Source organism: Rhipicephalus sanguineus, chromosome 1 (assembly GCF_013339695.2).
Source record: "Rhipicephalus sanguineus isolate Rsan-2018 chromosome 1, BIME_Rsan_1.4, whole genome shotgun sequence".
NCBI classification, from domain to species: domain Eukaryota; kingdom Metazoa; phylum Arthropoda; class Arachnida; order Ixodida; family Ixodidae; genus Rhipicephalus; species Rhipicephalus sanguineus.
Window position 1 is genome coordinate 182,390,307 of NC_051176.1, and position 16,323 is coordinate 182,406,629.

Genomic DNA, 16,323 nt, shown 5'->3' on the forward strand with positions numbered 1-16,323 from the left:
TTTGCATCTTGTTCTGTTTTTTTTGGTCTCTTCATACTGTCACATGAAATAGCCTCAGTTTATAATATCACAATGTGCTTTCTAAAATCTCATTGTATGTTGACTTTACTTCTACAAAGGCTTACTATTGTAAAAACTTTACAATAATGTGTGAATATATGTACTCAGGATAAACAGTGTAGCAATTACTCATCAAGAAGTAGTGGCCTTAGCTTTCTGTGATATTGGGGTCTTCTTTGTCTCTTGTTTCATCTAAGTGTATTCACTGCTACTATATATTTATGTTTGCTAATGTGGTAATAGGCATTGCAGCACTGTTTGATGCTAGCACAAGAAAAGAAAGAACAGGGTATAGTATTGTACGCACTGATGTGTAATTGTAAGAAGTGATGTGTAGTTTCGCTTCAAAAGGGGAAAGGTGTTGCTGCTTGATAGTATTTGAAAGGTAGTTTGAACTCATGCAGTCAAATGACAGTTATGAAACAAATGGTTGCAACTAAAAAAAAATTTGAGACTTGTTTCGGGCAACACATCTGTAACTTTTTTTTCTTATGCTGCACTATAAAGGTTGTATAAACAGGAATAAGGTGCCTCAGACAGGCTGGCTGATGTTTCAGTAGGTGGGCCTATCACTATCAAAGGTGCCTTGTTATTCTTGGCGTGTTAGTTTTTAAAGGTTTAGTTGTTAATGTCAGTCACGTTTGAAGAAATTTACTGCGTGCAAATACAAGGGACTCGTACAGGTGCTCCTTTTGTGCCAACCTACTCTAACACACTCATGGGGATTCTGGAAACCGATTTCCTATCTCATTGCACAGACAAACCCCACACATACCTGCGATGCATAGACGACATATTTATAATATGGGGACTTGGTCAGAACGATCTAGTCAAATTTATAGCATTCCTTAAAATCTTTTCTCCCAACAAGAAAATTCACATCCAAATCTTCAGCGGAGTGCCTAGACTTTCATTCATTTATTTTTTATTACACAGATTTTACAAGATACGCACAATCTGTATGGTCCCATAGCCAATGGCTTGTACAGGGATACAATGGCTAGTTCTGGATGCAACCGTAGATGTCGAGAATGGTACATTAACCATAACCCTCTGACAAACAGCAATAATAGGATATGCATGCCACCACACGAGACATTGCAAACAAGGCATCTTTAAGAGTCAAGCAACAAGGCTGCTCTGCATATGTGTCAAAAATGAAGATTATATAAACGGACTTCATAACCTAAAAGAAACACTATCAAACAGAAGCCATACCAACAAGTTGCTTCATAATGCCTATACAGACGCATTAAAATTTGACCGCACCAAGGTACTCAAACCATGCCAAAAGAATGCAATAGCAACAACGCCTGTTCTAAAAACCAAATTTTCAAACGCACTACCAAATGTAAGCAACTTTCTTAAAAACTACTATCCCATTCTCACTAGCAACCAGAAATCTTAAGAAATCTTTCCCAAACAGCCTAAAGTCACCTACAGGCTCAACACCAATTTTAAAGACATGCTTTAATTTATGCAAAACTGAAAACCAAGGCTAATCCAACATCTGCTCCTTGTGGCCGCTCCAAATGCTCTGCAGGTAGACATATACAGCCGACTACTAACATAAAAGGTACAGTATCAGACTGCATGCATAAGGTAACATTGAACTTCACCTAACCAAACTGGTGAGACTGGACGACAAATTCACACGAATTTGTTGTCCAATGTCAGCAGCCACCACGCAGACACAAAGCGCAATTTGCCAGAAGCAGTAGCCAGCCACTTCAATGAACAGGACTTAACTTCGACCAAGCAAACCTCTATGCACTACAAATTTCCGTTCACTGCCTGAAAGGAAATACACAAATTTAAATCGCTACAGGCCTCAAGAATAAATGTGGCACATGGCAATTTGGAATCGCTAAAAGCTGTGGGATAATTCCGATATCATTAAGAGACAGACAACTCATTCAACCATCAAATAATATTGACTCTCATCCCATTTACAGCATAGAGTTCTTATTACAGCGAAAGCTGTTATCAGGTCACAACAACAGCTGATTTTGGGGGTGTCGTTGTCCGCCACTGCCATTTTCCGTAACCACTATCGGGCAAAAGGAGAAAAAATATCCAGGGTCGGGTGGGATTTGAACCCAGGCAACTGCAGGCAGTCGTCCCCCAGCGGCCCAGGCATTCGAGTATTTTACCACAGAGCCACGCCGGTGCTTGAAACTCCTTCGCAAAAATACCCTATACAGCTGTCATGCCGGGCAAGGACTCGCGTTAAAAGATGTAATATGGCGTGGTAGAAGAGTGAAATAACAACCAGGTGTCACACAGTGCGAATTGCGTAACGAGTGGGGGGTTTAAAGCTTCCTACCCATTATGAAGAGCTCAACCATAATTCTTTATCTTCATCAGCCACAGCATCAACAAAGTGTACATAATGCCTTACAGACACATAGCGGGTACCTCGCTTCTCCACAGAATGTTCAATAATTGCATAATGGGTACTAACATACTTCATGAAATTATGATTTATGGTGTAGTGGGTATCTTGCAACTGTACTTGCAGTAACCACCCCAAGAGAGTTTACAACGGCTTCTAGAAAGGCTGCTCCTCCACCTTTTGCTGTGACTGTACTGCATGTTCCACGCAGGCCTTGCATTTTTTAGGTCGCCTATTTTATTGTCATTTTTTCCTAGCTGTATCGAGCCACTGCTTTCCCGATCTACCCCACCATGTCATATATTTGACATCTTTTCGCGCTTCTACACCTGTATACAATTTCCCAACAACCAATTCCTTCAGCTATGTGTTCTCAAACTGGGTTCCGCGGAACCCAGGTGTTCCGTCAAGGGCATTTTACGCTTCTGTGAGCGGTCAGAATGAATGCGACCCTCTCCCATTTCACCCCCATTAGTGCTTAACGAAGCCATCACACGTCGTATCCACACATCGGGCATCTGCGGGTAGCAAGAGACCCACGTGGTAACGCCACTAAAGACTCGTCATCTATGTGCGCCAGGAACTTTACGATTTGCGGACCTGTGGTGACAGAGCATGCGGAGCACGTGTAGGTCATGCTCGTGAGCGGAACCCAACATGTGCCCTTCTGACCACGTCTGTCATTCTTACAGACCTCATGCCACCTGTTCAAAAGTTAAAATGTTTTTCTCGAATTGTTATACGCCTTGTGCACCGCCTATAGAGGCGCCACTGATAGCCACCTAGCGGGCGCCGCCGACAGTACGTGCGGGAAGCCGAGCAGACGACAGCGCTTTGCACAGCTTTGCTGTGAGGAGATGAATGAAGTTCGCGGCTGCTATTTCCCCTTCGTGCGGGTGCTAGACAACTAATTCTGCACTGGCAGCTGCAGGAAAGGCGCGGGCCTCTACGAAAGTGGACTTGTGCACGATGTTTGTCATGAACGAGCGCTTAACTAAGCGCACGTCGCCGATTTCGAACGACGGCATGAAAGCCTGGCGCCGACGGTTCGTGCGCGATAGAGCGCGCGCATCGAAAAAACAAGTATAAAAAGGCGCCGGGAGCGCGCCCGCGCGCCTTTTAGACGCCGCCGACACAGCGAACGAACGGGAAAGATCGGGATATTCGAGAAAGCAAAGCCGAGCGAGCGGCGCCGTCTAATTCCGCAGACGAATCGGTGAGAGGATCTCGCCCTTTCCCTAGCTTTCGGTGTGCTACCTGGTGCTACGCACAGACGAATCATACCCAGGCCACCCAGGCAGGCCCAGGCGCGAGCCGATACAGGCAATGCAAGCGCAGCAAGCGCGCGGGGGCAGTCAGTCAGTGAGGAGTTAGTCGGCGAAGAAGTTATGTGGTTCTAGTTATAGTAGTTCGCTCAACCGCAGAAGACGTGTTGTTTGGTGACCTAGTGCTGTGAGTTAAGTATCAAGAGATGACAGGGACAAGTTTTGAAGAGAGTCGCCGAGAAGACATGTGATGACCGACTGCGGAGGAGAACGAACGTCCGCGTGGAGTGAATCGTCAAGCCGGTGAATATCAAAGGTGCGTCGCGCAGACCAGCGTAACAAGATCCAGCTATGAGGTGCAGCTCGTGGTGAACATCCGCTTTGTTTTGTTTACAAAGGTGACGTCTCAATCACTTCTTGTTCTTTCTGAAGTCAACCATTGCTGCATTTCTGTTTCTGTAAATAATAAATATAGAACTTAGCTTGTAATAGCGCGGTACATGTACCGCGCTGGTACAAGCTAAGTTCATCGATGACCAACTCGCCCGAACTAACACTTCTGAAATATAGAACGTTTGAGCGAAGTGCCCTGCACGGCGGTCGAACCGAACCAACGCATGCTCAGGCTGATAACTTTGGTCGTCTACCAGTGTCAACATGATCGAGTGCATCCAGCGAGCACCGATATGACAGAACGAAAGCATTAGAACAAGAAGCGACGTGTTAACCCGCACAATGACGAAGCGGCTCGTCTTTGCCAACGAACAGCGGCGATCCATTGCTTCCGTCGCTCTTGCTCAGGAGGCCTTGCGGTAAGTGAGTAAAACCGTGTTCCGGGCGTGTTTTTGTAGGTGTTTGAGCACTCCACTCCACAGCAATTGTTATTCGACATCCCTTGAAGTTTCGGCCACCACACATACGACGAACGTTGCTTATTTCACTACGGAAACGTGAACAACGCGGAAACACACGTACAACGACGTAGGAAACCACGGCGGCCGTCTGCTTGCTTTCCCGAGAGCAATGATTGAGTTCGCCTCCTATGGCGCTTCCGTCGGGGCGCACTAGGCGTATAACATCACTTACCCCTTTCAGACACCACCTTCCGTCCTTTCACATACAATAGCCCTCCTCTAGTTGCCCGCTTCCGGTTTGTTTGAGGGCTCCTTTTATGAAAAAAAAAGTATGTTTACTGCTTACATTTCCTTTTTTATGTCCAGCTCCCCCATTTGCCCCCATCCCAAAGCTAGCCCCCCTGCCCATTTGTATCCCATCTTCTCTTTTGCTCCTCTCTTTTACATTTCTTTTCTTTTCTCCAATTTCTCTCTCTTTTTTAATATTCACATCTGTGTTTCTTAGGCTGTAAACCTCAGTCACATTTCAATCTTTCTCTTTTCCCATCTTTTTTTTTTTTACTATCATTAGGACCTTGTTCCCCCACTGCGATGCTTGCAGACACAAAATGGCCATGCTCATTTCCTTCCAGTTTCTTCTTTTGCAGGTAGCGGGTACCGACAGGCACACTATGCGACATGACATCCATGACTAACCCTTTTAAAACTAACGCATCAAGTATGACAAGGCACCTTTGTCAAAGACAGGTCCATCTGAAGTTAAGAGTTGGACAGAAACCCGTATGGTCGGGACATTCACGACAACAATCAAAAATGGCCACCGGCTGAGCTTCTCAGCTCTTTCTTGAATCTCTGATGATCCAGACCACTGCACACACACTTAATCACAATGACTGCAACTTTTCACACATGCGCAGTCGGTGTCAAAAGTTTAGAGACCACTAGGTCTGAGAAAGCTTTGAATATCCTAGCAATTTGTGACTGTATTCGGCTGAACTGCGCAGTACATGTTGTTAGCACATTTTAAAGCAGACCAGAAATCTGAATTCAAGGCTGGCTGCCAAAGCAGCAAGAATATTCAGCTTTTCTTGTTTCTCGTGGTCTCTAAACTTTTGACACTGCTGTACATATGTTGCCTATGTCACATCTTGTGATGCTTGTCTGAAGCACCTTATTCCTGTTTATTAAACGCTTATAGCACATCGTGTTTGCATTCATCGGCTCCTACCTTAACTTTCTTTTCTTATGATATCATAGGAAAATGATCAGTTTGAATGATATGCTGCCAAACATTTATTTTGGCACTGCCACCCACTGGGTAGCTTGATGGCTGCTCTTGCAGTCGGGGCTCCAGTTGTCATATTTCGGAACTTTTGGCAATCAAACTATACAGTATCGTGCATCTTTCGCTGAAGGTCTTAGAAAAAAATATCTTGCACCTACTGCTGCTCAATTCTTCCGCAAATTTTGCAGAAAACTCTTATTTTAGCATCCACACCATTTATTGTAACACTCAAAATGATTACTTGCCTAGTTTTTAACAAACGAAATCTGAACTTGTACTCGTTTATGGAAAAAAATACAAAACACCTTCTACGAAGATGGCACTTGCACAGATTTGTGCCATCACCTGGCAGCTGCTGCACAAAGCAACTGGTCAGAGAGTGTTGCAGTGTAATCTTGTGCCTGCGTGTATAGGTAGTTAGTTTATGGGTATAGTTTACATGTATGATGTACCCTAGCGCTCTACAAAAATTAATACGGGTGCCACTTGGTGACACTATATGTATATGAACACCAGTGAGACCTCTTTATTACAATTTCTTACACGTTTTCCTGTGGCCAGCATTAATTTTTACTCCATTGAACTGGCAGCTCACATGACATGCCCAAAATAAGAAATAAGAAGTTTTTAGCTTCATTACCTCTGCTTCGAAAGAACATTCAGGATTACTCGCCCTTATAACCAAGATATTTGCTGGTTTGGAAGTGCATTGGATTCTCAAAATTCTTAACCAGCTCCATAGCTCAAAGGAATCTAGCTTTTTCCTTTCAGGTTTCCGCAGGGTCTGTGACTCGCACTGATAAATTACCATGGGAAAGACTGGGCCATTAACTGGTGAATTGGTCTTTTCAGTCTGACATCATTCTTTCATAATCTTTGAAACTCTACCCATTGCTCTCCTTCCTTACACTATTCTTTGCTGTTCTTTTGTAGAGCTCCCATCTGTGTAAATTCTGGATCCTAGCAAAACCTAGTGTTGTACAACATATTATATTTGAATGCGTATTGTTACAGAGTGTTTCTGTTGTCTAGTTTATCGTGCAACCAAAAATTTTGAAGCTCGATTTTTGTTTTTTTCTTAATGAATTTCATTAGGGCTACAAAATGTGAGCTGGCAAAAGCTTTGAACCGAGAGACATCCCAAAAGAATACCCTTATTGAACAAGACAACCTCATTGCTGAGCTTCAGCACCGACTCCATTGCCTTGAAGCCAGTGGGGATGATTCCAGGTCAGTAGCTTTATTCAAGGCTATTCGGGAGTTGCTAGTTTTGTGGCAGCGTGACAGCATATTAGAGATTTTTAGCAAGTTACGGAGATACAGTATGCAAATACGGTACGGGACTACGGTAGCGCTCCTTCTTTCCAGCTCGCTGTGCTCAAAGTGCGTCCCCCGATCAACAGGTGCATATTCAACAATGCGTAGGCTGACAGGCAACAATAAGGCGTGACACCCCACAGTAATTTTCGAAGAGGCCTTTGTGGTGTTGGGGTGCCTTTACTAGAATTAGGAGTGGCAAAAGCATAACGAGCGTGAGAGGAGGAGCGCTGCCGTAGTCCCTTACCGTATTTGTGTTCCGTATTTCTGTAACTTGCTAAAAATCTCTATTCGAAGACACCTTTAAATAACTATAACTCAAGTTGTAATTAAAAAAGTGAGTTTCACCCAAAAGATGCATAGGGGTCATTTCATGCCAACTGTCCCAGTTTGGGCGCTCGAGAAAAATCAATTTCTCTGAAAAAATCTGAGAAAATTACACACGTATAGACATTAGTCCTGCAGTATTTTCCCGAAATATTTTGAGTGGCAAAAATTTTTCGGGCACGTGAGCGCCATTTGAACTTCACGATATGATGGAAAACCAGGTACAAAAGGAAAATTCGCTATAAATGGACCGTTTCACGCATTCATTCGAAACTTGCTTTTTTGTCTTTTTAGAGCATCGCGTTTCTTTTATAGGACAGCTGCTTAGAATAGTTTTATGTTTTTCACTCCTTGGCGCGTAGGTAAAATTGGGTAAATTGCAGTGTTTTCGGGAATTTTTTTACAAAAGACGACTGTAGATCAAATACATCAATTATTTTTATAGAACTCTCCATAAAACATACTATCGCCTAAAATTCTTGTTATGCCTGTGCGCGGCGCACAGGCTTTAAAATAAAATCCTGAACTTGGAAAAAACGCTACATTGGCCTATGTTCAGACGTCTGTAGCACCCTAAGGTGGTCCAAGAAAAAATAAGCAGAAAAGTGCATACGATTGAGAATCATAACAACGTCGTCCACAGAAAGTTTAGTCGAAGTAGTTTTTGTTTTAGTGAAGAAAAAATTTTTTGAAGTTTAGTCCCAACATTGCATTATTTTGCTATGGGGCCAGTACAAACCAACTGAATTTATGCATAATAAAAAGAGGTAATGTATTCGTAGCACATGGTTTTCAGCTACTTTTGTTAGTACTTTATGATGTATATTACATATTGAGGAGACGATAAACAGAGGTAAAAATATAACAATACCATTGGCTTAGATGCCGAAATTCCCCAATAATGAATTGCGTTACTTATTGCATGTGGCTCTGAGAATCATTTGGCGTCAAAATAAGCTAAGTCTCAAAGTTCATGTAAATCGGAGAAAGGAGGCGTGAGCGTGGTCATTTATAGCAGGTCCAAATGGAGCTCATCTAAGTATTCCACGACGAACGGCACATGATGTGACAACGCGCCGCGTATTCACGCATTCCGTCCGCCGACCGCGACACTACGGATGGGATGTGCCAAGCTATTTTTCACATCCTTATTTGGATGGTTGCAGGCAGCAGATTTTGGTTAAAGTAGAATTTGTCAGTCTGGTAACATGCACTGTTTTACAGCTGTTATGAAATCACAACAGCCTATTTATGTGGCGTAGTTTTCCGGCGCCGCTTCCTCCGCCTCCGGGGTGCGTAAACAATGCAATAGGTAATGCGATTCGTTATTGGGGGAATTTCGGCATCTAAGCCAATGGTATTGTTATATTTTTACCTCTGTTTATCGTCTCCTTGATATGTAATATACATCATAAAGTACTAACAAAAGGAGCTGAAAACCATGTGCTACGAATACATTACCTCTTTTTCTTATGCAGTAAATTCAGTCGGTTTGTACTGCCCCCATAGCAAAATAATGCATTGGTGGGACTAAACTTCAAAAAATTTTTTCTTCACTAAAGCAAAAACTACTTCGATTAAACTTTCTGTGGACAAAGTTGTTATGATTCTCAATCGTATGCGCTTTTCTGCTCATTTTTTCTTGGACCACCTTAGGGTGCTACAGACGTCTGAACATAGGCCAATGTAGCGTTTTTTCCAAGTTCAGGATTTTATTTTAAAGCCTATGCGCTGCACATAGGCATAACAAGAATTTTAGGCGATAGTACGTTTTATGGAGAGTTCTATAAAAATAATTGATGTATTTGATCTACAGTCGTCTTTTGTAAAAAAAATTCACGAAAACACTGCAATTTACCCAATTTTACCTACGCGCCAAGGAGTGAAAAACATAAAGCTATTCTAAGCAGCTGTCCTATAATAAAAGCACGATGCTCTAAAAACACAAAAAAGCAAGTTTCGAATTAATGCGTGAAACGGTCCATTTATAGCGAATTTTTCTTTCGTACCTGGTTTTCCACCATATCGAGAAGTTCAAATGGCGCTCACGTGCCCGAAAAATTTTTGCCGCTCAAAATATTTTGGGAAAATACTGCAGGACTAATGTCTATACGTGTGTAATTTTCTCAGATTTTTCCAGACAAATTGATTTTTGTCGAGCGCCCCGACTGGGACAGTTGGCGTGGAATGACCCATAGTATAATAGCAATGCATCTGACTGCTATAAATAGGTTGGTAGTTTTATTGTCCCTATATATGTTACAGTAAACATTTGCATACTAATTAATGAGTATGGTGCCTGCGTGCACTGGCAAACATCCGTACATCTCACTTGATGACTGTGAATACTAGATTTCACAAGGCTGGCATGACGAACAGCACTAACAAAAAGACAGAAAATGTGTTGAGTTGCTTCTTGCTGCTTTGAAATAACGTGTGCTGCAACATTAGGTGTACAGAAACCAGGGGTGCTGGCGGGGACAGTCGCACGAAGCGAACAGCCATCTTGACTTCCTCAGCCTTTGGAACTGCCACAGGTTACTTGCAAGATAGGGCATGAGCACCACCTTTTATGACCTTTGCAACACTGAGCAATGGCCTGACTCTCCTAGGCCAGGATGATCAGAGGAGACCCATATGCTTCACCTGAGCAAAAGTACTAGGACTGGTTAAGATCACTAGCTCTGAATTACGTGAATAACTCTCAGTAACTATAATCAGCCGTATTCTTGTGATTAAAACTAATTGATGCCAACTTTTTGCTATGGATGAATGGATGATTCAGAATGTCTGTTGTGATTAGCAGGATTTTTTAGGCAGCTTCACATTCAGGAGAGTCTGACACCTGGCCATTTTCTCAATTTTGGAATTAATTTTGGCCAGAGACTCTATTTAGCTCTAGCAGGGCACTTGGCCATGTCATGATATTACTTGTGTAAGAGCAGCAGAATTTTTTTTCATAAGCTGTTATGGTACTTCAGAAACCACAGCACAATAAACGAACACGAGACAAGATGAAGACAGCGCTTGTCCTGTCTTCATCTTGTCTCGGGTTCGTTTATTGCGCTATGGTTTCTGAAGTACGATGAACTACCAACATGCCAAAACTTCCTCCCTTCTGAAGCCTGTTATGGTATGAGGGCAGTTATTGCATAAGCACAGAAAGCTGATTTTTCTGAGCTGACACTTCCTCGTAAAGATTGATACCTCCAAAAATTTTTTGTTTAGAGAAAACTTGAAAGGGCCGTGCAACACTGTTTGAACATGGTCAGAAAATGCTGCCGATCAGCAGTCGAGGTTCCTGTGAACGTGTGAGCTGAACATTATAGCACAGCAAGTGGCATGGAATTTACACTTGAATTTCACAGTCGGCTATAAATCACTTACTCTTCTTTCAACAAACGATGCCATAAGCCAAAATGACCACGTCAAAAGCACAATGATCATGGCCTTTGGCTGATTTGTGCATGTGCATAGTTATTTCCAGCCGTCGTGGGATGCTGCAACTTGTCCACTCCGTGCTCTATAGTGCTAAAATTACACCCAGTTTAGAATTACACCAGTGTGTTCGTGATCACACTGAAAGTGAGCTGTGCGTTCATAGAAAAAAAGTGCTCAAGGTTATGACGTGCACTGACGAATGGACGTAACTTCTTGCCCTGTGCCATCCCTTGCGTAGCTTTCAGTGCCCTTGCTTGCTGGTACGAAAGCACTTAGAGCATGTGAGAAATCCCTGCAACTCCACTTGTACTTTACGGATTCTAAAAATTTTTGTGGCAGTTGATTCATGAGGCAATAAACTCTGATAGTGTGGTCATTCGATGATTACCTGGAAAAGTGCTGCAGGCACCCTTTCAAATTTCTATATTTAAGGGAACACTAAAGTGTAACGCTAAATCAGTTCATAGTGATAATTTTTTCAGAACTTCATTGCCGTAATGTCACAATCATAGGTTCGTTATCAAATGAGAAAATGAAGGTCAAAGTTTCATTCTTGAATTTTGCAGTGAAAACTTTGTACCTGACTGTCAGTGTAATGCCAGACATTTCAATCTTTTTTCATATTTTGGCTACATTGGCTCTGGAAAATTTTCTGAAACTTAATAAACTCTTACCACTAAAGAGTTATGTAGGCCCTAGGAAGTGCTATCAAAATCCATGACATTGCAGAAAGTTGTAGGAACCTCAAGGCGGCTCCACCACCTGCATTTTCATTTTGTGCATTTTCTGGTTAATCAGCCTTCTCATGACAAGAGTACCGCTTTTTATTGTTGCAAATTGGTAATTTACCAATACGAGAAAACTTTTTTTCCTTTAATTGTCTCTCTTAAGATGATTGGCGGGTAATTTTGAATAAAATTTGTCACATTTGAGAGAAGTTATATATTTTAGGGACTGGGGCAAGCAAAATTTTAATTCAGAGCCAGGAATTCAGCACAAAAATTTAGGAAAGTTGGCATGCTTAAAATAATATAGTTGAACCTCATTTATAATGCAGCCACATCTGCCACAAAAATACACTTGTTATATGCCATACTCGTTAAAGTGTAAACACAGATAGCGGCTACAAAAGATGTTATCATGATTGTACAAAATAAATATGAGATGAGATGTCATTGATTGTCCAACAAAAGGTCTCCTGCAGGCTGCGATGGGCCGATCGGAACCTTGCCATGTCAATATGAAGCACAGAAGTAGCAATTAATATTTTATTTCTGCTAGTGTAACTCATATACTTGTTTAACCTGCACCGAGGTCAGCTTGTAAAGGTTGGAGAACTAACTGCACACAGTGAACGCTCAAATTTTTTTTAAAAGGTTTAGGATATTGTATTATTCTTTCATGCCCTACCTTCTGAAAATGGCTTTATTGAGCACCTTTTCAGTGATACAGATAATCTGCTATGTTGTAGAAGCTGCTGCCGGTGCTGCATGCACAATTCCCAACTGCTTATTTATTAGTCATGATGACGCTTTGTCCCCATTATCAGTGATCAAATAAATGGACAGGATGGGGGAGGGAGGGTGGTGATAAAAGCAGCACAGAATCGTTGCTACAGAATTGCAGCAGAAAAGTCATTGCTACAGAATTGCAGCCAAGGTCACCGTCATTGTAGAATCCAAGACTAGACATGCCACAGCTTGCAATCTTCATGTGGCTTTTTGCGCATTTATGTGTGGCTTGAGACTGGTCACCTGGTAGTGTGGTAATTTTTTCTACTGTAACCTGTGAAATGTCATTTACTAGTTAGCAAGGATGTTAGGAACTCCATCCAGTATTGGCCATTCTCAAAATCTCTGTGGCACTGTTTCATAAAATGAAGGAATCATTAAAATACAGTCAAAAGATATTATTTGGCACAGCCCTTTATTGAAGTGATTGCTTTTTATGACTCTGAATGCATTTGTCTCTCTTCCCATTGTATGTCTACTAGAACACCTGATGTCTATCTGTATATTTCCCTGCATGTGCATAGCGCTTAGCTGTAGCTGACTGTTCTGGAAGTTTTTGGTTGGCTTTTACCTGTTAGTAGCTTGTTGTGCCTATAAGTCTTAGTATTCTTATTTTGTGTGTGCTTGCTTTTAATGGCTTCATGTCTGACCATTGCATCTGTACTTTTTCAGGGCAAGTTCAAGGGGGAACAGTACAAATACACAACGAATGAATGATAAATGCTGCATGCTACAGAGTCATAACCGCTTTCTGAATGAAGAAGTTCAGAATCTCTCAAGGTTATTGCAGCAGCAACAGTGTCATGCTATTACATACCAAAAGTAAGCCTTCTCTACAGCCTCAGTAACTTACACATCAAGGAAGTCTCAATCTCAGTATAAGTGAGAACATTCCTTTCCATTTCATGGCACCTTGCAGTAAAGATAAAACACTCATTTTTGAAATATGGTTAACGTTTCTTTGTTAGGAAAATTATGAGAAATTGTGTGATTACAGAGAGGTATGTTGAAGGGCCAGTTGGTACATGTTCTTCGATGGAAACAGTGCGGAAATGGGACAGACAGAAGGAAACACACAACTCAAGCACTGACAAACAACTGAGTGCAAGTTTATTGCAACAGGAAAGTATATATGTAAAAAGGCAAAAATAAGGGGAAAAAAACACAAAGAATGTGGTCCCCACACGATATCCCAATTGGATGGAGTGCGAAATAGTATATGAAGCGTACACAATCAACAAGAAAGGAAACCCCTGCATCAGTGAGCCTTCAGTTGCTTTCCTTGAAAAGGAGATTACGTACCTGTTGGGCTAAGCTGTGTTATCTTGACACGTAGCGGACAATACAGTTAGTTGCTGCCTCATCTTTAGAGGCCTTATTTTTAGGCATTAAAAAAGCTCGTTTTAGGCACCAAAAATAGGCAGGCAAAGCAGCGTTTTAGGCCTCCTATATCGTAAATATAGGCACAATAAAGTTTCACATAAATGCAAATAATTTCAAATGAAGACATGTGCGACCTGTCTACGACAGGAAAAAAAGAATGTTATTGCTTAAGATGGCACAAAGGCGCCTACAGTTGAACATAGCCGAGTAATTGTGCTTTGTCCTGCACGGTTCAAGAACACTGTCTCTCCCACGTTTTGCACTGTGAGTAAAGTGTCCACTGTCGAATCAACACACTCCTGGGTGTCTTTTCGGCATGACTTAGAAGGGCAGAGCAGGAGCAGTTAGCCAGATCGCTAGAAGACCAGAAGGGATGTGTTCCTCCTGTTGTCCGGGTCGAACCGCGTAGAGCCAATTTCTCCCCTGGCAGTTCACCACTGGCGCAGCCAGGGGGGGAAGGGGGTTTAAGTCCCCCCCCCCCCCCCCTTTCCGAAACATTTCAGTTTTGCATGTGTATATATACATGCACACATACAAATTAAGAAGTTGAAATACCTCCAGCCACAAATTCTTGGAGGAAACCCGACGTTTCGAGACCGGCTTGGTCTCTTCTTCAGGGGTGACTGTGCTGATCAGGGGGGCTTCGTCGCAGCTTGTTTTGGCCAAAAACAAGCTGCGACGAAGCCCCCCTGATCAGCACAGTCACCCCTGAAGAAGAGACCAAGCCGGTCTCGAAACGTCGGGTTTCCTCCAAGAATTTGTGGCTGGAGGTATTTCAACTTCTTAATTCTTCTACCCAGCCAGACAGACTTCTGTCGAAATGTTTACATTTAAACACATACAAATACATGCACGTACATACATAAACTATAGTTGAACCTCCTCCGACAAAGATTTTGGACAACGCTAGTGCAGTGAACACCTTAAAAAGTAAATTACAAACAAAACAAAAGCCGCATGCACATCACATTTTTCTTTCTTTTTTGCTCTTCACTCTCCTTTCAGCTGGCAGCTCCCTGTGGTTTCGCATTCACCAACTGCTTGCGCCATGTCAGTGCGGCAGCGAATGCTTGCCAGCGTGTCCTACTCCACTGCTGTTAGCGGTTGTTTCCGGGAGTTGGTTGAACTAGAGGGCTAGCTTGAACCCCGTAATTCCAAACAGTGAATCTAGCGTGGTAACTTGAATAACGGTTGAATAACTTTGAAAATAGGCATTTATGGGTATTTGCAAGCCTTTAGGCATAAATGCCGAAAATAGGCATTCATAGGCACTATAAAAACACTATAAAAGCTCTTTTTGACCTCTAATTTCTGCTCATATATCAAAATGGTGCGATAGGAGTGCAAGGAACAAAATAGGCATTTGCCTAAAATCTAGTCTCTACTCGTCATGCTCTTGGTATATATTTATTTTTTATTTACACTTCACCTACATCGCCATAACGCATTGCGTAGGGGAAGTACACATGGGTACTAACATAACGCGGTTAACAATCGATGTAATAGTTACAAAAAATACAACAATGCACAAGGTACTTTTAAGAGAAAAACATACTCAATATGTGACATTTTTTTTTCTTTTTTGCCTTTTTGAATATATATTTTCCTGTTGCAATAAGCTTATACTCAGTTGTTTGTTAGTGCTTGTGTTGTGTGCTTCTTTCCATTTGTGTGATTCATTTGTTTTGTTCTTGACAAGCTTTAGTGTTGCATCTTATATTTTGAAACTAATAGTAATTTCGAACTAAATGTTGCAAGCTTCTACAATTTTGTTTACTTTTATTATCATCATCAGCCTAAGTTTTGTTCACTGCATTATGAAGGCCTCTTTAAAAAACATGGCTGGCTCTCCCGTGATCAAGAGTAGATGTAAGCATGCAATGGCTACTGGCAAAGCAGATTGGTTGAAGGTGATACTAGCCACATTCTTAAAATGGGTATAGTGCATGTTCGCAAGGGCACACACCGCCAAGCTATACCACACCACACTGTACACTTGTCCACATGGATGCCATTGTTTCCTGTCACTGTGTTATATAAATCTTGGGGCTTTGCCTGGCATGTGCGTCCACGACGCGACGCCACGCTGGTGTGCCGCACGCATCATGGCACCATCTCTGCCACGAAACCGGGGCTTCTATGAATAGCTTTGGCTGCATGCCATTTACCCACCAACCGCTGGCATTTAAAAGAGCACAGGCGTGATGCTGGCATCTAAAGAGCAAGTCTATGGTGCTTTGTATCTGCTTTTGGAACATCGCTACTGGAAATGATGAATAAAACTTCAGCGTACTAGAAGTTACAGCTTCAGTGACAGTGTGAACAAACAATAAGAAGAACTCGGAAGCATTATTTTTGTAATTTGTTTGAGCTGTAACTAGCATATGTAATTTCATTTCATTTATTGATTTATTTACAACAATAATATTGCGGGAGACCAGGGGAAAAAAGCTAATCAATCACCTTGAGGGTGCCCTGGCCACCC

General features: G+C 42.1%; 1 protein-coding gene across 2 annotated transcripts in view; it reads left to right on the top strand.

The window, feature by feature from the left end:
- LOC119403407 (uncharacterized) overlaps positions 1-16,323 on the top strand; it is a 714,971-nt gene that overhangs the window by 145,362 nt on the left and 553,286 nt on the right. For both annotated transcript variants that reach the window (XM_037670349.2, XM_037670353.2), the window contains exons 10-11: positions 6,955-7,089; positions 13,128-13,277. In XM_037670349.2, the coding sequence (XP_037526277.1) occupies positions 6,955-7,089; positions 13,128-13,277 (285 nt within the window). The remainder of the gene's footprint in view (positions 1-6,954; positions 7,090-13,127; positions 13,278-16,323) is intronic.